The sequence below is a fragment of the Amborella trichopoda genome, chromosome 6 (assembly GCF_054954075.1).
Source record: "Amborella trichopoda isolate Santa Cruz 75 chromosome 6, AtrichopodaSantaCruz75HAP2 v2.0, whole genome shotgun sequence".
In the NCBI taxonomy this organism is placed as follows: Eukaryota; Viridiplantae; Streptophyta; class Magnoliopsida; order Amborellales; family Amborellaceae; genus Amborella; species Amborella trichopoda.
Window position 1 is genome coordinate 48,067,119 of NC_142341.1, and position 22,419 is coordinate 48,089,537.

At 35.7% G+C, this 22,419-nt stretch overlaps 1 protein-coding gene across 2 annotated transcripts; it reads left to right on the forward strand.

Annotated features, from left to right (window-relative positions):
* Positions 1-226: 226 nt before the first annotated feature.
* On the forward strand, positions 227-13,932 carry LOC18441938 (oxysterol-binding protein-related protein 1D). 2 transcript variants are annotated; one of them, XM_006852163.4, is made up of 9 exons: positions 227-1,256; positions 6,150-6,506; positions 8,323-8,410; positions 9,042-9,496; positions 10,035-10,190; positions 10,526-10,834; positions 11,233-11,577; positions 12,972-13,144; positions 13,539-13,932. In XM_006852163.4, the coding sequence occupies exons 1-9, from the start codon at positions 702-704 to the stop codon at positions 13,579-13,581; spliced, it is 2,481 nt and encodes an 826-aa protein (XP_006852225.1). In that variant the 5' UTR covers positions 227-701; the 3' UTR covers positions 13,582-13,932. The 2 variants fall into 2 exon arrangements, with proteins under 2 accessions (XP_006852225.1, XP_088725042.1); XM_088868916.1 differs by lacking the exons at positions 10,526-10,834; positions 11,233-11,577; positions 12,972-13,144; positions 13,539-13,932 and adding an exon at positions 10,281-10,516.
* Positions 13,933-22,419: the final 8,487 nt, after the last annotated feature.

Below are 22,419 nucleotides of genomic sequence, written 5' to 3' on the forward strand. Positions count from 1 at the left end.
GTAAGGGGTATTCTGGTCATTTGTCCAATAAAAGATTCGCTCATAAGTCACAACAGTCCAAATTTTTATAATTTTGAATGATTTCCCGTTATTATTAGGGGTAGTCTCGCATTAACTGATAGGGGTAGTTTAGTAATTTATTCCACTCATGCCAAAGCATGTGCTTTGTTTGTCACTCCTCTCCCTCACTCACTGAAAGCCTGCACTCACCCCATTTAATGGATCTGTCTTAGCCATCTTTATGCTCTCTCTCCTCGAGCCCCTCCAACCAGTGAGCAATAACTGCTTACTTTCTCTCTCTAGAACTCTTCTCTCTCTCACTCTAACTGCGGTCTACTATCGCCATTATGCATTGCTCCAAAAGCTCTGCAACGCCTTAATTGGATTTTATCAGCTCAGAGCTCATGTCATTTTCAGAGGTTATCGGATACTTCGCCCATAACACAGTTCGTTTTAGGGCAAATCATGGCGATCTGGACCTTGACCTCTACGGATCTAGGGGTTCTATTCTCAGAAACCCTAAAAGCATCTGGTTCCGCCATTGGTTGGAACATATGGAGGGCTTGCATGGCCTCTCTGGTTTGAGATCTCGCTTAGACTGAGAATTTGTGTATATATTATGCTTATGCTTGGAGGAGGAGGAGAGGAGGCCTTTTAGGGGTTGTTAAGGCTTGCTTTTGGTGAGTTTCAGTGTTCTGGCCATGAATCCTTTGTGCTGTATAGCTCCGGTTTCACTGGACCGAGATCGAAGTGATTCACCGATAGTTTCAGTTAAAGCTTCATCAAAAGCGCCTTCTCCTGTAGGGTCCGATGAATCAACTAGGTATTGTCGAAATCTAGGACTAGGTTTAAATAAGCCACACTCTATTTCAGCTGATTTCGAAAATGGCATCTCGACCACAAATTTGGATTTTGTCAAGTCCCCCTTGCTTGTTCAGTCGAATTCTTCACTGGAAACTGTTGACGTGAGAGATTCAAAGGGATCCTGTGTCAGTGTTAATGGAAATGTAGCTGGAATTGTTTACAAGTGGGTTAACTATGGAAAGGGATGGAAGTCTCGATGGTTTGTTCTTAGAGATGGGGTCCTATCTTATTACAAGATCCATGGGCCTGATAAAATATACGTTAACTCAGAGAGTGAGAAGGGTCTCCGAGTGATTGGAGAGTATTCATTGAAGCATATGCGAAAGGCAAATCAAGGAAATGTTCGTGTTCCAGTGAAGCAACGCAAGCCCTTTGGAGAGGTTCATTTGAAGGTAATGTTGTTTGATATTTACTTTATTTTACAAGAATTGGTAGGCTGTTTGTTTTTGGGTGATTTAGTTGTAGCCAAAAGAAAGTCTAAAGTTTGAGGTATTTGGAGTTGATTGTTTGATGGAAATAGAAACAAATGTTGGAGCTTGTGAACTGATAATTTAATTGTTTGGACACATGTTTCAGTTACTACATTGTTCAACGTTTTGTGAACCAGGGGCCTGGAGAAGAACACTTGGATCCACATTAATTTTGAAAACAATGAAATGAAGCAATCACAATGCTCTTTTTATAAATTTATCTATTATTTAGAATCGAAATTTGGAGACCATCTATAACTGATAAACAACATTACCAATAGTTACAGAAACTTGATTAGTCATCTTGGCATTCATCTGAGTTGATTCGACTTATAGAATTGGCCAACACAAGATATCTCTTAAATTAATAAGCGGCCTTTTCACTACTAGTGCAAGATTGAGTAAAATGATTTGTGTTGTGCCAAGAAACACTGCCATTAAGCTGGTAAAAGAATTAGTTTTGGTTTGATCTTTTAGGCCATATACGGTCTATTAGGCAACCTTGAATCATTCTGTGTGGAGTCCTCTGGACCAAGGTTCAAAAAACAGGTATAACATAACAGATCAGGCTTGGTTTCTTTCTCTTTTATAATGATAATTGGCTGTTGGAGCGGAAAAAAGGCCTTCTTCAGAAAAAGAGGGCAAGGGATACAAAACGACAAAAAAAAAAAAAATGTCAAAAATATGCGAGAATTATAAAACCATGGGACTATATTTGAAAAATGTATTTCTTGCAGATTTCTGTTTTCAAATCTCTCTTATTTCTGACCATTATGTCCAATATTTATTTTTTCAAATATTATGTTATCAATAACCTGATACCAATGACCGTGTCATTTTTACTGAATGTTTTATGCAAAATAACCCTTGTTCTTTGCCTTTCAAGGTTCGAAAACTTAGCTTGGGTAGGGCTCTAGCCGAGTTAGTCAGGCAAGTCTGAGTTGACTTGCCTTTGTTTATGGGGGCCAGAAAAGAGATAAAAAATTAAAAAAACCAAAAAATTTGTTAAAAATAAAGAAAATAAAAAAGCAAACTAGATAATAAACAGCTTTAAAAGTCCTAATACGATGGAAAAAAACAATGAAAAGAGAGTATTTAGAAAAAAAAGAAAAGGATTTATAGCTGGAAAAAATTCAGAAAAATCCTCAGGAGGAGGAAAAGTATAAGAATAACGGATATGACAAGAAAAAAAGCCCAAATCATTATCAAAAAATCAAAATGATATATAAAATATAGGAAAAATATCCTCATACCCCTTATTTTTAAGTTCCATTTCACAATAGACTCAAGGTTTTAAAAGATATCTTCGGGCATAAAAATTGTAGATTTTATTTCTCCTAACCCCTTGAGTTAATTTAAACTTATGTTTTTAGGCCAAACAAATTTAAAAAGACATGCATTTTTTACAAGCGATCTCCCCAAACTTTTAGAGAGAGAACGGCTTCATTGAGGTGAGAGGTTATTGGGAGGAGAGAGAGAGGTGTTTAGAGAAACACGGAATGAGAGAGAAAGTGAGAAATGTAAGAAGAGAGAGAAAGAGAAATTTGGAGTATATAAGTAAAGAGAGAGAAAGGATTGGGTTTAGAAAGAGTACGTCTTTTTTATTTTTGTTTAAGATAAAAAATAGATTTAAAGTGGGTTAGAAGGTATTTTTTGAAACTTTGGGTTTATCAAAGAATGAAACCTAAAAATAGGGGGTATAGAGATATTTTCCTTAAAATATATATACAATTATTTTATTTTAACTGAATTTTACCTTGAGTACTTGGCTTGGCTCGTCAAGGGGCCACGAGTAACTCGGATGAGTTCGAGTGGACTTGACCAAGTTTTCAAATGCCATTGCCTGTAATACAAACCTTCTTTATTGCCTTTCTTGAGACCTCTACTGTAATATAACAGGATGGGCTTGTTGGCAGTAATAGTGTCTGTATTTTTTACATAATGGCCATTTCTCTTGAGCCTTGGTCTGGACAACCTTCGCTATCCAAGTCAGCAAGTACCTAACATTGTAAATCTTAATTAGCAGATAAGAATAAAACTCTGTTAAGAGTAGAACAAACATACTTATACGATCCGACATGTTCCAGCCATATGCAACAGCCCTCTTGATTCACTGAACATGCTGACCTACTGACTGTGTAATGTTCTAAATGTATGGTCCGATGATGGCTTGGTTATGGATATCCAACCAATTGTTGGTGCTTTCTATGTAGTAGGATATTCAAGATCACCACACCAAGCTAAGAATTATTGAGCAAGACCATCAACCACATTCCCATTTGTGAAATCAGTTCAAGAAATGGGATCTTCTGCATACTTTTAGTGCATAACAGCAATATATCAAGGACTCTAGGTAATCTTTAGAAGCAAGTACAATAAGAGCGAATCTGATTCATCTGAATTAATCTTATTGTCTCCACTTCATTTATGGTGCCCAGATCATCATTAGTAATAGCCAAGTTATCAACATAGTCCATCAGAATAAAAGTTCTGCCTTCATCATGTTTCACAAAAAAGAAGAATCTCTTGAAATGTTGCAGACAACGCTCCTGGTTGTTGTTTTGAAATTGTGAGTCCCCTTGTTTAGCGGATAGATGTGGGTGGAATCATCAGCATAACCTGGTGGAGCTATATACTCCTTTTTTTTGTAAAGTGCTATATACTGCTCCTTTTTTTTGGGTAAGTGCTATATACTGCTCATTGTGGAATGCCATTAAGGAAAGCATTCTTGTTGGTTCTCTGAATGGGTCCTCACCTTATACTAACGATGGGGAAAAGGAGTCTCTTGGTAGTCAGTTTTGGCTACCTGTTCAAATATCTCCTTGATGCTCCGTAGTGCATTCCTTTGCCACCAAGTATGTCTTGTGTCATCTTTAGTTCTGAGCCATTTGATGGTTTTTTCACCTTTCACACTCACCTGCATTTAATCTCAGTCAGTGTAAACTGGCTGGGTTGAACTGGAACCGGCCTCTGGTCTGTCCTGTTTTAGCCTGTTTTCCTGGTTAAGTTCCAAGATGTTGAAGAAAAATTCAATTTTTTTTTAAATCCAAAAAAATAAGTAACTTATTTGTAATGTGTTTTCTAATGTTTTCTATCATTTTGGCAAAGATTGGAGAGTGTTGGGACCATGAATACTTATTTTACATTTTCCTTCTTTTCGGGTTATTTCTAAAGTACCCTTGGGTTAATTAAAAAATATCCCCATTCTCAAATTGCCTTTCTCAACCGGGTCCCGAGTTCGGTTCGTGTAAACGAACTTTGATCTCAATCTTTCCCACTTGGAAGGCAACCAAATATTGTGTACCATTTTCCTATAAAGCTTTAATATCCGTCACTCGTGTGTTTCTAATTTAGATTGGATGCTTGACATGTGTGCAAGTCAAGTGCTGCAGTAGGGTATAGGCCGTGTCCTTTGCATCTGATGAGATCAATGTTCTTAAACGCGGCTCAAGCATGGTACTCACTGCCAGCCTGGGCTGAGCTACTTGGGGGGAGTGGACTCGGACTCATTCAAGTCATGTCTAAGACATAAAAAAGCTGAAAATATTTGTAAAAATATCCAAAACTTCAGAAAACTCACAAAAATCCAAATGAATCATACAAAACCAAAAAATATATAAAAAATGGAATACCAATAAAATTGACGTTATTGGCTTGAGAAAAATCAGAAAATCCGAGAAAAGGCAATTTCAGAAAATAGAAAAACAGAAAATCATAAAAAACATGAAATTTTTAAAATGCTATTTATTTGTTTATTTATTTATTTATTTTGGAAATCAATCCCATGGTTGGATCATGGACACAAAAATATGCTTTGGGATCAAATATTAACAAACATTGACCACTGATATTTTTGTTCTAAAAAATTGCAATTCTTCAAAGTCAGCCAAAAACTTGGCTGATTTTTTTGTTCTAAAAAATCTCTTTCGTCTTGTGTTTTATCTCAAAGAGCCATTTGAATCCAGACTTCAATGATAGGTCCAGAAACTCCAGGCGCATCAAGGTTGATTGTGCTAGCTTTGGTTAATATATTTTTATTTTTTGCATATTTATTTCTGAAGCATGAAGCTTAAGTCCTGGATTTGTTCGATGTGCTGGTTACTCTTGGCAGGCATGAGTACATAGCAAGCAAACTGTTTTAGTATAAAGAAGAAAGAAAATTGTCATTGTTATCTATGGATGCTCTTACTTGATGAGATGTGAGGGGTTTGGTGGTGAACTGTATTTGTCATGGATTGTTGTGTAATTTACATGATGTGTTCTTCTCTGCATTGTTACTGTTTACGTTGATAATGTGGTGGGGTATACCTGTCGATTTACAATGTTGTGACTTATAGTGATCTTGATTTGAGTTTAGTTTATCATATTCTGAATTTAGCAAGAAAGATCTTGGTTTCCTACAAGTCTCCTAATGTGGCAATGTATTTTATACAAGATGAAAAAAAAAGAAAAAAAAGAAAAGAAAAATACATTAAACACACAAAAAGAAAATTCATACAAAAAAAGGAAAATCATGATAAAAGCAAATATGCATTTGTCTTGCCTTAGAGCAATGGAACACTTTTTCCTTCCAGTGGCTCCTAAACAATTACATGTGATTTTTTTTCCTGATGAAGTGATTCTTTTCAGGGTAAGTGGTTGTTATTAGCATAATATATGCTATATGTGTTTTTTTTTTCCTTAGTCTTTTCCATACATGGTGTAGTTATGATAATGATTCAGTTATCTCTCAAGAGGAAAAATAATATCATGATTCAAGTTTTAATCTCTCAAGGGTCTCCTGCCCTAGAAATAAGATTTGGCATTTTTTTTCAGGTTTCCTCCATTCGCGAAAGTAAATCGGATGACAAACGCCTATCCATATTTACTGGTACAAAGACACTTCACTTGCGTTGTGAATCTAGAGAAGACAGGGGCGCATGGATTGATGCTCTAAAGACTGCTAAGGATCTTTTCCCTCGAGTTTTAACAAGCAGCGATTTCTTGCCTTCTGAAGAAATCAGTGTTTCAACTGAAAAATTAAGATCTCGTTTACTGCAGGAAGGACTGAATGAAGCTTCTGTTAAAGATTGTGAAACTATCATGTTGACAGAACACTCTGAGCTCCAAAATCGGTTGAAATCTCTTCAGCAGAAACACCTGGTCTTGGTGGATACACTAAGGCAATTGGAGGTCATACAATACTGTTCTCTTCTTGTCTCTATCGTTGTTTTTTTTCATCAATTTGAAAACAGTTCTGAACTCTGTTGCTTTCTTATCCATAGTGTTTTCTGGTTCAAAATTGCTTGTCAATGTGACTCCTTCGTTGCGTTTTTCTTCCTTGAATATGTGCTGTTGTTGTTTCCTTTTCCAAAAATGAGTAGCTAAACCATTTGGAAATTCCTATTTTTAATCTGCAAGCGCTATTTGTCTATTGAAGAGCTCAAGTTCGGAGTGTAACATATATCACTCCACTAATCTTTTAAAATATGAATGACTGTTTTAGCTGATGCTTTAAAATTGAGGTTTAAAAGCTTTTCACTATTTCAACTATTGTAGCTTCTTCTCTCTCTGTGATTCCATTCTTTTATTCATTCAAAAAAACTATTTTAGCTTCATTATATTTCAGGTCTTTCTCTCTCTTTTGAAAAGTTAGTGCGTTTCAGCCTGAATCCTTACCTTTGTGTGTTAGATGATGGACGATGATATATGAATAGATCTTTAGTATAAGCCTATTATCTGTGTTACGGGTGGAATCCCTGGACTCAGAGGATTTGTTTGTTATGTTTCAGCTGCAAATTTTCTCGGTAAGTATTGTGGTAGTAGTGCATAAATACCACTATTTTTGAGTTATTGTTATGAGTAATTTATTAGTTCAGCGGTCTCCCATGTCTCAAATTTTCGGTAAAACCTTCTCATCCAGAGTCGGTTTTTGTACAAATATGTGAAAACTGCCAGTTAACCCTATAAGGATTAATCTAGTTCAAGAGTTGAGGATCAGAAATAAAATACTCAAAAGTTAAATTTCCCTAGAAATTAGATTAAGCCTCGGAGGTTATAAGATGATAAAAGTAGTCCTGGATCTGAAGGCACAAGAATGAAGTTTGTTTTTTTCAAAGTGTATTTAACACCCTTGACTCTGGAAACCGAGATGAAAAACGTACTAGCGAGAACACTTCCTGCAGATTAAAAAACTCCCTTCGAGTCCAAAAGCTTCGTTTCAAATCACAACGTTGCTGTCAAATTGATCGCGGTAAACGGACCTCAATATATAAGGAAAAGGAGATACGAAAGACGTTGTGTTCCGTTCTTCCCTACTTCCAGTACCTACTCTCTTTTTTTACATTAACGCCCTTTTCTATTACCCCGTTACGTTTCCTTTTAAATATATTACGGTTGGCTTTTCAGTCTTACAGGTAAGACGTAGGTGAGAAAGAGGGCCCACCAAACATGTCATGAAGGGAGAGAGGGAAGCCGCAGTGGAGAGGGAAAAGGGTATCAATAGATAAAACATTATAATATAAAGTGGGATGGCCTACTAAAGGGACCATTACACGGAAAATAACCATCAGATTCAAATGGTGGGCCTCAATGATCGTAACATTCGTATGGACTACCAGGAAGTGGTGGATAAAAAATTGTTTTAAAACTGTCGAATTAAATAAATTAATTTCTGTCGGATTAAATAAATTAATTTAACAAATTTGATACTCCTGACTCTTTATTCTGCACAGCTGTTACTGCATTGTTTCGATTCCAAGTATCTCAATTATTGTCATACTTAAATTTCTATCCGATTAGGTTTCTGCTTTGTGATTGCCTAAAATTCCTGCATCATAATGTTCAATTCTGCATAATGCACTGGGTTAATCTCTACTTGCATCAGCATCAGTTAAATAATATATTTTGCCATAGCCAATTCTTACTCATTCTCCTGTTATTTGTAACCGATCGAGGCTTAGCTTTGACTTAAAAGAAGTTTTTCTTCTCTTTGATTCTTGTCTTGCAGTCTGAGAAAGTAGAGTTGGAAGCTACTGTGGTGGATGAAACGAAAGAACGCCGTTCATTCGTTGGAGCTGAGAATGGGAGATTCAGCGGTAAGTCTGATTGATATCGGTATAACATCAGTAGATTCCATTCGCTCGAACGCTTTCCCCGGATCTTTTTTCTTCTTTGTTACAAGGATAATCAGCACTTTTGTTGGCATAATCATATTTCTTTCAGTCTAGTTTTTCCTCTACATCGGTTATGGAATTCTTATTACAAGTATACGAGGCTCAGAGGTTCTAGCTTTTCGATATATAATATCTGTTAGGAGGTCTTCCAGTTACTAATTTCCCAGCATAATCATATGGAGCAAAGTTAGGGTTTCTTGAAAAGAAAAGAGTGTGACACATAGAGGCATTTTTTTTTCCTCTATGGAATAGTTTTTTCAGTGTAGGCTGAAATCATCTTGATAGTTTGATTGCAGTTGCTTTATACGATAGTTCTCTCATTTGACTATTCACAAGTAAGCGAAATTGTGTTGTTTGGTCTGCGGATCTCTTTTGCTTTGTGTATAAAATTGTCTGAAAGGTATTTCATGTTGTACTAGCTTTTTATTTTATATTATAAATATCAATTGGATATGCTTTAAGAAAAGTTGTCGATACGTTATGCATATTATGTTTTCTTGTTCTTCTGTCTTTTCTTCATTTTGTTGTAATTTACTGAACAGCAATTTTTCAGAGGGTAGTGCAACAGATTCTGATGCTGATAATGAAAGTCGCGATGGAGGAGATGGAGAAACAGATGACGACGATGGCATATTTTTTGATACAAGCGATTTTCTATCCTCTGAATTTTTAAGAAGCGCATCCTCCCGCAGTAGGGATTATCTGGGAAATGCTTGCCATGGGTGCAAGGAAGATACTGATTTGTGCGTTTCTGAATGTCATGAAACCGATACAACAATAAGAACCATTGAGTATCCCTACGTCAAAAGGAGGGATAAGTTGCCAGAGCCAAAGGAGAAAGAAAAGCCAGTTGGCCTGTGGTCCATTATCAAAGAAAATATTGGTAAAGACCTATCTGGAGTCTGTCTCCCTGTGTATTTTAACGAGCCGCTTTCCTCCTTACAGAAGTGCTTTGAAGATTTGGAGTATTCATATTTGGTTGACTGTGCATCAGAATGGGGCAAGAAGGTCGGATGCATTATTCATTTTATGTTTCTGATCACGTTTGTATATTTATCAGTAGGCATATCATGATGTGCTTTCAGATTATGGAATTGTACTATTGATATTCTATTTAAAAGTCTAATTTTTGCTTCCAATTTTTATGATCTCCATGGCTCCAAAATTTTTTAATTGGATTTTGGGTCTGTTTTCTAATGTAAATATGAACTTATATGTTATGTTACTGAACTTTTATATCAGTAATTATATTCATGATGTACTTATCACATTTAGGATTGTACTATTTGTGTTCTATTAGAGGGTTTCTAGTTTTATCTTCTGATTTCATGGGTTATACATAATTAAAAGGTTCTATATTCTTTTCTAATCTCCAGATCTGCATATTTTCTGCTTACTTCTTATCATTGTGTCTGTTTGCTACTTTTAAATACTTCACTGCTTTCCAAGCTACATCATTCTGGAGCTTTGTTTAGCTTCCAACTGAATTAATATAGTTCAACAGCTACAGTAGCTGAATCCATAGGTTTTATGTTGATTTATACAGGGGAATAGCCTGATGAGGATCCTAAATATTGCAGCTTTTGCTGTATCCGGCTATGCTTCCACTGAAGGTCGCCAATGCAAGCCTTTCAACCCTCTTCTTGGGGAAACCTACGAGGCTGATTATCCAGACAAAGGCGTCCGTTTCTTCTCTGAAAAGGTTATTTCATTATTTATTTATTTATTGTTAATATATCTCTTCTTCCCAGTATTAACCCCTAAATGGTCCAGATATAATTTTAATCTGTAGGAAGGACAGTTGGAGTATCAATTGATGCCGAATTTATGTTGTTATGCACAGAAAGGTGGCCATAGGTTTGCATTGCATATGTTGCTTATAATTATACGACTACTATTTCAGTTACTACTGCCATGATATAGTATTAAAGACATCTAGTATGGTGGTCATATACATCTCTGTGCACACACATCCTTACTCCACCATCACAATAGGAGCAGCAGCAGCAGTAGTAAAAATAATAAATGTTGTCGCAGGTGAGTCACCACCCCATGGTTGTTGCCTGCCACTGCGATGGGAAAGGGTGGAAATTTTGGGCCGACTCAAACTTGAAAGGCAAGTTTTGGGGTCGATCAATACAGCTCGATCCTGTTGGTGTCCTCACCCTCCAGTTTGACGATGGCGAAACGTTCCAGTGGAGCAAGGTCACCACCTCCATCTATAACATAATAATTGGAAAGATATACTGTGACCACTATGGGACCATGCGCATTAGAGGCAGCGGCCAATATTCCTGCAAACTCAAGTTCAAAGAGCAGTCAATAATTGACCGAAATCCTCATCAGGTATGCAACTCATGACCTAGTTATCGGGGCTCTTTTTTTCCTGTGACATATTTAATGCTAATCTACCACTTCATTACCTTCGTAAAATGGAGTTTTTACTAAAAGCAAAACTGCAGATGCACACACATATAGAGTTTGTAAAGTTCTAATCTTTCTTTGGATTCTTAAATCAAATTAGTGTTAATCATGATACTTCATCTTGACATAGCTAAAAAGCAAAACCTAGTCTTTCATCATAATGAATAAAGAAACAGATGCCTGTGTTATGAAAAGCTTAAGTCTTCAATGTTAACAGTTTCAAAAAAAAGAAAAGAAAAAAAGAGTAAGACTTAGGGAAGTGAGCTACATTAATTACATGGGGGATTTTGTCCAATAATTTGTTTTGGGGTGGAAATCAGGTGCATGGATTTGTGCAAGACAATAAGACTGGAAAGAAGGTGGCCATGTTATTGGGGAAGTGGGATGAGGCTATGTACTATGTGTTGGGGGATCCAAGTACTAAGCCCAAGGGTTATGACCCAATGTCTGAGGCTATGCTTTTGTGGGAGAGAGACAAGGCCGCAACGCAAACCCGATACAACCTTACCCCCTTTGCCATCTCTCTGAATGAGCTCACCCCTTCTATCCTTCGAGTTCTCCCACCCACTGACTCCAGGCTCCGACCAGACCAAAGATTCCTTGAGAATGGAGAATATGAGATGGCCAATGCTGAGAAGCTTAGACTTGAACAGTTGCAGAGACAGGTTTGTGGCTGTTCTTTGCCATTTTTTTAAAATGAATATTCATAAAATTGCTTTTCTCTCTCTCTCTCTCTCTCTCTCTATATATATATATATATATATATATATATATATATATATATATATATATATATATATATATATATATATATATGGAAGATAATGCAAAACGCCTATCGGCGAAAATGAACAGTGATTTCGCCTACCATCATCACCGTTCAAAGTTCGTCATACGGTTACGATTTAGTGTTTCATTTTTCATTTTTTTTTTACAAATCGGAATAGTCTGAAACTTGGAGCGTGTGTTAATCAAAAATAGGAAAATCTATGAAAAATATCAAAAAAATATTTTACATGAAATAAATTGACCAAAATACCCTCGAAAAGTTTCAGGGGTATTTTGGTATATTTATTTTCACGAATTATTTATTTTATATTTTTATTAGGTGCACCTCAAATTTCAGATCATTTTGATTTGTAGAAAAAAAAAACACTACCGGACAATTGTGAGTTCGTGACCGTGCGATGAACTTTAGACGGTGATGAGGGTAGGCGAAATCGCTGTTCATTTTTGCCTATTGGCGTTGGGAAGATTTTTCCATATATATATATATATATATATATATATATACATACTATATATATATACATACATACACAATTGAAGCAAGTTCCACTTTCGATTTGTTTCTCTCTGTAATTACATGCATATGTATGCATGGATGCATGTATGTATGCATGAAGACATCAACACGTTCCCTAGCAGCTTTCAAAACACCTCTCTATATTTTGTTTTTCACTTAATCAATGGGCAAACAATCGTCAATTGACTCTTTCCCTCTCATTGTTTGAAACATTTCTGATTAGAAAAATAAAATAAAATTGCCAAAGCATTCTATTATGTTGGTATTCTATGGTATTTTTCTATGAAACTCAAAATAAGGAATTAAGTTCTACAGTATTATCTTGAAACTTGCGAGTCATCTACATTTATTCTTTGTGGCACTCCTCTTCCAACCATAGTTCAATGCGTCCTAATTTTAGTCTGCCTAAGCAAATCTCATGTTTAATAATAAAAACAGGAATAATCCAAACAACAATCGGAGAACGATATTGCATATCCTATGTTTTGTGTAAGACCATTCACATATCTAAAATGCCAACTTGTATCTTATTTTATATTATCCCCCCTTGAGTATATGATACAAGGGTTTTTGCAGGCATCAGATTAACTCTAATGGCAGGCTTTTGAGTTAAACACTAACATCCTGCTCCTATAAGGAGGCATTTTGTTATTTGTTCTTCAGTTACTGTCAATTAATTTTATATATCTCTATAAAACTATGAATCTGAGTTTGTATGGGCATCCATAAATTATTGCTTTTGTTTTTGTGCAGGCAAGAAAATTACAGGAGAGAGGATGGCAACCGAGATGGTTTAGGAGAGACAAGGAAGATGGCTCTTATCGTTATATTGGGGGATATTGGGAGGCAAGAGAGCAAGGCAGATGGGATGGCATTCCTGATATATTTGGTCAGACTGTTGCTGAAGCACCTCCTCCAGCTGTGGAGTAAGCTGGCTCTCGCTCTTTCTCTCTCTCTCTCTCTCTTCATTAAGATTGATGTTAAGATAATATGTATTCAGAATACTCTCTCTCATCCAGGGTTCCAAAAACTTGGTGACCTGATTCGGAACCACCAAAGTCAGCTTTGGGGAGTGGTCCAAGTCCCTCATGTTATTAGGACTTGGACCATTTTCTTAACCTTGTTTAAAACTTTTAAATTACATTTTTTTATTTATTTCTTGATTGGCCGAGTAGGCTGAAACAAAGCCCTGAGTCAGCTGATCCGACTTGGAAGACGTGGGTGATTGGTTTAACCCACCGGTCCCAACTTTTTACACACTGCTCATCTGATAATATCTTTATCTATGTAGCTTCAATTGTAATTTATTGGCTGATTTAGGTACTGCCGAGGAACTCATGTTATGGAGCAAGGGTTTGAGTAAGGGTTTTGCTTGGTATTGATGGTGGTTTATTCCTGGAAATTGAAGGAAAAGACAACTTAACTTCATAGGATGTGAATTTTCGTTGAAATTGAAGGAAAAGAGAATCCATAGAATGTGAAGAAAAGATAGTTTGAAGGACTTGCGACTCACAGAGGGGCTCATTTATGCTGGATATGCCATGCGTCATCAACATGGTTTACAACCGTCAAGCGATGACCAAATCGGATCAAATATTATACAAGAGTGTATTACTTTTTTGATAAATAATTTTAGAAGAAAAATGTGTATCCTCTCCCTCTCACATTTGCCACGTCTTGCAATTTGATGTATCAGAAGGCATGGACTTCTCAAGTTTCATTCTTTTTTTATAGGTTAGTTTTAAAAATAATTGCCAGGAAGGTGGTCAAATCACTAATACGATGGTTGCTTATTTAAAAATCAATTCATTTAGGTATATCGTCAAATATTGTTTTAGAAGATACCCAAATTGTTTTTATTTTGATTTTGAAACTATGAACGAACGAGTACTTTTTTAGTAATTAAGGTATTCAAGTCGGACGTGGTTGCTATGCGGGCATGCCTACTAGAGCTACCCACCGTGCAAACTTAGTTGGACGGTGGTGATTGAAAGAATTTTGTCAAGTATCACCGCCGTGTTATTTCATTAGAAGTATTGTTCGGAGCTTGGAACCTAAAACAAAGGATACTTGCATTTTAAAAATATTGTTCGGACCTTGAATACTTGCAATTTTTGTCCTCGGTGATTTGAGTAGAACCAAAATTTTAGAATGGCCTTGAGTCACTGTTTGATTCCAAAACGACAATGGATTTTTCGACAAAATGAACATGTTCTTTCTTTGAAATATGGAACAAGCATTGATATTTAGGTATTTGGGTCAAATGTTTAGTACTTTTTGAATATTTTGGGTTTCATTATTGAGACATTCTTTTTCATTAAAATATTGTTTGGACTTCATAGCTTGAAAATTAAAACAAACAAGGGTGTTTATAATAGAAAAGGTATGTGGACATGAGAAAAAATGTTATTTTGATGTCCAAAATTAAGACATGAGAAAATATTTTTTCATTAAATTAAGGTGCTCTTCAAAATCTCAATAGAAAACGATATTTTTATATTTAAAATTCCTCAAATTGATCAACTCAACCTCAAGATGTAAGGATACAAGAACAAATAGATTCTAAGTTTTGGAAACTGTCCCATATTGTAATATATTAATTTTCAAGTGTTCATAAATCTGCTTGATGTATTCTATTTTCGAAGCTTTAAACTTTATAATTAGATATGAAAATAAAGTTTCAAACCATCACAAAGATTTTCAGTATCGAAAAACATATTCCGATACTATTTAAAGTTGGGCTTTACTTTGATTGTTTGTATAAAAAGTTTCTTAAATATCCTAGAAGATAATTTTTTTAGCAGTGAGAAAATATAACGATGAAAAAGGTGTAAGTGATTTTTTATTCAAATGCAGTGTTCCTTGGAAAATCCACCTTAGGGAAAGATCTAAGATTTGGAGTATATATTAAGTCACTCTAGAGGCATTTCCACTTCACATCTATGGTTTTGCAGATCACAAATATATTGTGGATCATCCTGGTTTGAGAATAATTAAAATGATGGTCACCGTTTCTAAAATAAACTTTACAATGGTATGCTTTTAAAGTTTAAATTGCTATTTTTTTTTCAGATTTATAATTAAGGTAGTGAGGTTTTCAACCTGTAAAATTTCACGTCTAAAATTCATCTTTAAGATGGAGTTTGAAGGAGATTGCGTTTGAAAAGTTGTGTTCGGCATCTTTAAGAGGGAGTTTGAAGGAGATAGCGTTTGAAAAGATGCGTCAGCTCATGCAGTCAAATCCATAGAAGTTGTCCAACTTAGGAAGGAAATAATGGCGTTAAATTGAGGTAAGGGGGTTTATTTATTTATTTTTATTTTTAACAAAGGTTAAAAGTTTTTTTTAATAATCAAAGAAGAGTACATTGAATTTTGAAAAAAATCTTTTGTCCCTCTTAATTATTTTTTTTTAAAATATTTTTATATCCCATATTTTTATGTTTCATTTTTTGATAAATTCAAACTTTCAAAAAATATCTTCTAACCGTGTAATAAACCTATTTTTTAACTTAAACAAATATAAAAAACACATATTATTTTTAAACCCAATCATTTCTCTCTCTTTATTTATATATCCAAAACTTATCTCTTTCTCTCTCTCTTCGTATCTTTCGCTCTCTTTCCTCCTGTATTTTTTCAAACATCTTTTTCTCTCCTCCCTTATCCTCTCACATCTATAAAGTTTTTATCTCTCTTGAAGTTGGGAGGTGGCTTTTACAAAAAATATGTCTTTTAAAATTTATTTAACTTAAAACAATAGGTTTAAATTAAATTTAAGGTTAAAAGAAATAAACTCTACGTATTTTATGTCTAAAATATCTTTTAAAACCTTTAGATAATTGAACATTACAAATACAAAATATTGAGATATTTTACTTTTTAACCCTGGACACCAACGTGTCAAAATCTTTCTTGCGACATAGGAATCCAAGGTTTTGTAAAATAACCTCGTTTGAGCGCTATTATTGACCCTAACAAATTACTCTTTTCTTTTTCATCTTAACTTCTCTCTGTAACCTCTCTCTAGAATCATAGCCCCTTCTCGCTCTGGGATCATAACCTCCGGCCTCGACCACCACCACACACCGGCCTCGACCACCACCACACGCCACCCAAGTGTCGATCGTAACCTCCAACCTCCGTCACCACCAATAAACTCCGCCACTTGTATTCAATTTTCCGGCCACCCCACTACTAAGATCAGTCCAAATCCAAATTATCTCGTTTTGGCCCCTGGTTCTCTATCATAAGGCAGTATTTTTGCTATTTTCCACCCACCCAATATTGATCTCTCTCTGGTTCTCTATATTTCTCTCACCAACCATAAATTTTTACTCTTTTTTGCTCCCCCCAGTCTCGATATTTCACTATAAACCACCAGTTTTTGCTATTTTCAGGTAACCCCACTGCTCCTTTTTTTTTCTCTCTCTAGAAATCTCGTCCCCCACCCAACTGGATTTTAATGGAAATTTCAGGCTTCTCTGGTTCATAATCCATAGTATTTTCCACTAAAACCAACTCCTCCATTGTTTCACCAATCGATCTTTTCTCTCCTTGTCGAAATATGGCTCCAGAAATCTCCTGATTCAAAATTCCGGCCAATTTTCCGGCAATAGAGACCTCTCGTCTTGCTCGGTGTGGAATCTTCTGAAGATGCATACACAACGACACCAGATAATTACCAAGTGAGAGTGCGAGAGGCAAAATTCTCTGAACCAAATGGAAATGGATTTAAAAGGAAGAAGAGACCTTCAAACCATCAGCTTAATCGGATAAAAACAAACCATCAATTCAGAACCAGGGTGAGAAAAAGAAAGAAAGAGAGAATGAGACGTGAATTCCATGAAACACGATACCAGGGGTTTCATATATAAACAACAACCTATAACTTAAATGAAAACCTTATAAAAAGCACAAAACAAAGGAAGGAGGAGAGAGAAATCTGTTTTTTATTCCCCAAAGATTAACATAGACTCAAATCGCAACAGAACCAATAAACAAGAAAATGAGAGAGAAACCATAGGCAAGCAATTTCCCACATGCTTTTGACGAAAACCATGGGGCTCAAAACCAGATGTAATGGAGAGAAGTCCAAAAACAAAAGAAAACCACTGTAACAATCCCTTATTTCTCCTCACTCTCCTGCTCCGCTAAATTTAATCATCCATTAACAATTACCAATTTGGTTAAACCTCAAATGCAATTTAGTGTTGGACGCAGAGACCAATTCATGGCAGAGAGAGAAGATGGAGCAGAAGACTTCAGAGACAATGAAGAAGGGGGATGATGGAGGAGCAGAGGCAAACCAAAGAAAAGGCAAAACAGAGGTCACCCATGCCAAACTCGACGGATTTTCCTCCGGCATCTTTTGTCCCAAATATACCATGAAAATTGTACGGGAATTCTTTTCTACGGATGGAGTTGGAGAAAAAAGATGTCATTTTGTGATATATTTGTGTCACTTACATATAGTCAAAAGGGGTTATTGGAAGATACAAAAATTTCGAACCTTATGCTCCAATAAAGTTTTTGAAACTTCTCCTGGTGAATTGGTTTTAAAAAATATAGAATATGGAGAAATTTTCCCTTGAATCATTTATTTATTTATTTATTTCTCTCGAACATTAACAAATCAAAAGAGGATCACAAGTTTTACAAGAAGAATATAGTAGTCACTGGAAAAGATTGATTACCAAGGTCGAGGAATTAACTTCCCCCTAGCCAAATAATCTGCTTTCTCATTGTCCTCTCAATAACAATGTGCAGATCATCATTTAAAGCCAAAAAAATGTCTCTAATATCATGAAACAAAAATCTTAGTCTCTATAGAACATTGAATTTTTTTCCGCTCCAAGCTATAACATTCGTCAAATCTCCTTTGATAATCTTGCCACTTCCCCATCTAGGAATTAGTTTCAATCCTTCCAAAAGACCGTGAGCCTCAACTTCATTTGCAATAGCAATGCCACATAGACCTAAATATGTGGCCCAAGTTGTTTCTAATCAGCCCGCCATAGCCAGCTGCAATTGGATTACGAAAACTGTTGCCATCAAAATTCAATTTGATCGAGTTTGGAGGAGGTGGGAACCAAATAGGAGCTCTATGGCAAGAGTTAGTGTTGCCCAAAGTTGCCATTGCTAAGAGGTTGTTAATGATAAGGCTCTTTGGAGTAGAACCACTATCTTTGTGAGAGGAAAATCAATCTGCTGTGGAGGCCAGAATATTAGATTTTAACATAAGAAGCTCTATTCTAGTCCCCTCGAACACTCCTCTAATTTTGTCCTTCTATACACTCATATAACACTTACCCAAATAGAGCGCCATAAAGATATTGCCCACCTTCGGAATGGCAGGGGATAGCCATTGAGCAATGAGCAATGAGCAATGAGCAATATGCAATGTTATGGAATTTGTATGGATAAATTGATGCATTGGAGAGCCAAATTCCAAAGGTCAGAGGTGAAAGGGCACGATAAGAATAGATGTTGGGTAGTCTCATCGCTAGCTTTACTCAAGATACATACATTGGTTATATTGAACCCTTGCTTCTTTAGATTATCCATTGTGGCTAGCTTATCTTGACAAAGAATTCATAAAAACAATTGAACTTTAAGCGGTACGTAAAGTTTCTTTCTCTAAAAAAATCATGAGTCCAATTGTCTAAATCGATTACAAAAAAGTAGATCATAAACTGATTTTACAGAAAAATACCCTGAAGTAGTGGGATCCTATATCACAACATCCTTTATATTAGGAAAAAGATGAACATTGTTCAACATTTCCAGCAAAGATTGATATGCTTGAATAAAAGGTATCTGTGGATGTTTGATTCAATGTACTCTTCAATGTACCCTTAAGAAGAGTACATTGAATCAAACTTCTAAAATAGCATCATTGGGAGAAAGCAAGAACAAAGAGATTGTCTTGGGATTTGTTTTGGCTTAAATGTTGTAGATTGATTGATCGTCACTAGAATAACAATTTTGAACAAAGAAAATTTGATTAGTAGTTCTGAGGCAGCTAGATCAAGCCGTCGATGAAATAATTGGCTGTCACTCATTGAGTTCAAATGATGGTCACTTTATGATTTTTGAATATTTTTCTCGAATATCTTTGTTCGTCCAATGGAATGTATGCCAATTTTGTGGCGAACTAAAAAGTCCCCCCTATAACCCACAATAGTGGAGGCGGGCTAGTGTAGAGGTTCGTGTTTGGCCAGGATACCCTGACTTGAAGGGATTGTTTGCTAGCCCAGAATTTGAACTTTGAGAGTCAAAACCATGGTTTAAAAAAGTGTGACAAACCGGTTCCCAAGAAATATAAGGAGCTGGCTACTCCTCATTACGTGGTTGGTTCTTTGACAGAATCGGCTTTACTTTTTTAAATTTATTTATTTATTTTTTATTTTTTTACTATATTTTTAAAAATTTTAATGACCAGTTTGTGAATCCTGATTGCCAATCCGCTGAGCTGGATTGGAAATCAAGATGCCTAATCTAAGTCATCAATTTCTTAAAACCTTGGTCGAAACCTCAAAGTTACAGTAGAAGTTCCATGTCCGGTAACACGAGAACTTCTATAGTAAAGGGGGCCATTCGCTGCAATCCACTCCCCACTGTTCAAATATTTTACTATCGACTGGATCGATGGAAAGGGAAGCACTTGTATCAACTTTATCCAATTTGCTGATCTATTACATGTTTGTGCTGTGCATGCCAAATGGGGTGGCGAGGAATTCGGAGAGTTTGATAAAAGTGTTTCTTTGGGGAGAACATGAAGAAAGAAGTCGGGTTCACCTTGTTTGTTGGAATACAGTGCATATTCTTAAAACAAAAAAAAAGTGGTCTAGGTATCCTGAAAATGAGGCTTTAAAAAATCAAATTAGAGCCCACCTCAAAAATTTCATTGTTTTGATGCCAAAATATCCTCAAATTGATGATCTGGACATCAAGATGCATGGACTTGAGAAAAAAATAGATTTCAAGTTTTGAAAATAATGCATCTTGCACTTTTAGACCATCAATTTTTAAGTTATTCAAGTTTTTATAGATCTGCTTGATCTACACTATCTTTGAAGCTTTAAATTTTATAATTAAAGATGAAAATATATTTTAAGGCTAGTCAAAGATTTTCAGTATTGAAACCACATTTCTCGATACTATCTGAAGGTGGGCTCTAATTTGATTGTTTAGAGCCTCGGCTCTTTACAAGCTGCATTTAAATGGTGTTGGAGAAGCTTGTAGGAAAATCAACAATTGTGGAGATGGAGACAAGCATTGGTGGCAAAATATGGTATAGATCGTGATACTTTACTCATTGGAGCTGGGAAATCTAGCAGATATTCATCGCAAATTTGAAAAGGGATTCTTCATTAGAAACTATTCTTAGAGAGGAAAATAATAAAGTATCAGATGTAATCATTGGTCAATACACTCAAGTGATGAGTTCTTAGTTAAATCCTTGTATCTGTGTTTGTTTCATGAGAAATACTGGTGGACACTACCAGATGTTGCGAAGATTTGGAAGTGGCCCATCCCACACAAGGTGCAAGAATTCATATGGATCTTGACCCTTTGTAAGATGTTAACCATGGATATGCTTAGACGAAGGGGGCATATTAGTGTGAATGTTTGAATTCTGTATAAACAAGAAGAGGAGACCAGAGATCATCTCTTTTTGGTTGGTTCCTCTATACATAATTTATAGATGGGCATTTCCTAAAACGGAATATACGGTTGAACCTCATCATTTCGAGCTTCCTTTGCTGCGTAAAGTTGGGAAATAGCGGCATTACGGGCGATATGGAAGGAAAGAAATAGAAGGGGTTTTGAAAGAAGTGTCCAGTGTGAAGATACGATTGAAAGAAAAACTTTGGTTTCTGAGGTGGAGTAAGTGCTTAACATGAAGGAATGTTGTGGTATATATCGAGACATAATATTCAATTTAATCTTGAGGAAGTTATGAAAATGGGGGTTCTAAGAAGTGGCTGTTTGCTGTTATCAAGTAAGAAAAAACCTCTTGAAAGGAGTCAGGAGAGAGACAAAGTTATACTCAAGAGAAAAAAAAAACCTTTTGAAGGAAGAAGTCAAGAGCCAAAGGAAGCCAAGAGAGAGAAATGAAGAAGGAAGCCAAAAGAGAAATGATTTTTTAAGAAGAAAGCTAAAAGAGAGTGATCCTCTTAGGTCTTGTTTGGGTACTTGGAGAAGCCTGTACTGGGATAGGCCTCTCCTGGAATTGGCCTGTCTTTGGGATAGGGGTGTATGCTGTTTGGATAACACCTGCACTGTTTTGTATTGTCCGGAAGATGTGAATCCATATAAATTCAGTTACAGTTGTAATATTTTTACCCTACATTTAATTTTAAGCAATATTTTTACCCAACATTTAATTTTGAGCTATACTAATGAACTTCTCACATTCATTCCAAACTTCAATATTGTTTTTTAACTATAATGAAAACCTTATTTGTTTTTCTTTTTCCTTTCCATTGTATCTTTTTATACAGTTTTATTACATTCCAAATATTCTATTAACGTTCATTGCGTAGGAAATGTATCAAACTATATATAGAAACCAACATATGAAAACAATAGCAAAAATAAAATGTAATAATTGGTATGACCCTCCAAGAATTACAAAAAGAGAGTGAATTGAATCCAAAGTGTTGGCTAAAATCATAGAACTAGAACTAGTTTTAAAATTTATTCATTTATTTAGTTGTTTTATTATATTTGGCTATTTATGTTGTGTAGAATGCTTTTCATGGAGGTCCATGCCTGGTCTGTTACTTTTGTCCATTGGACATGGTGGCCCCAGAAAAGCCGGTTTTTTTTCTTGGTTCTATCTTTTTCTTTAGATAAGTAATGGTGGGTAAATTTCAGTGTATTTTCTTTCGAGTCATTTTCTTAGTTCTTCTTCTATAATATTTGGCTCTTTATGTTGTGTAGAATGCTTTTCATGGAGGTCCATGCCCGTTTACTTTTGGCCATTGGACATGGTAGTCTCATAGACGCTGGTTTCTTTCTTGGTTCTCTCTTTTTTCTTTGGATAAGTAATGGTCGGAAAATATCAAAATGTATCCTTTTTCTCTCTCCAAATGAATTTGTTTTCAAGGGCTCTCTCTCCCCCTTTCCAATGGATACATTTGATCCCATATTCACAAAGGTCATACTGCCATCATATTTTGTAATTCTCATTATT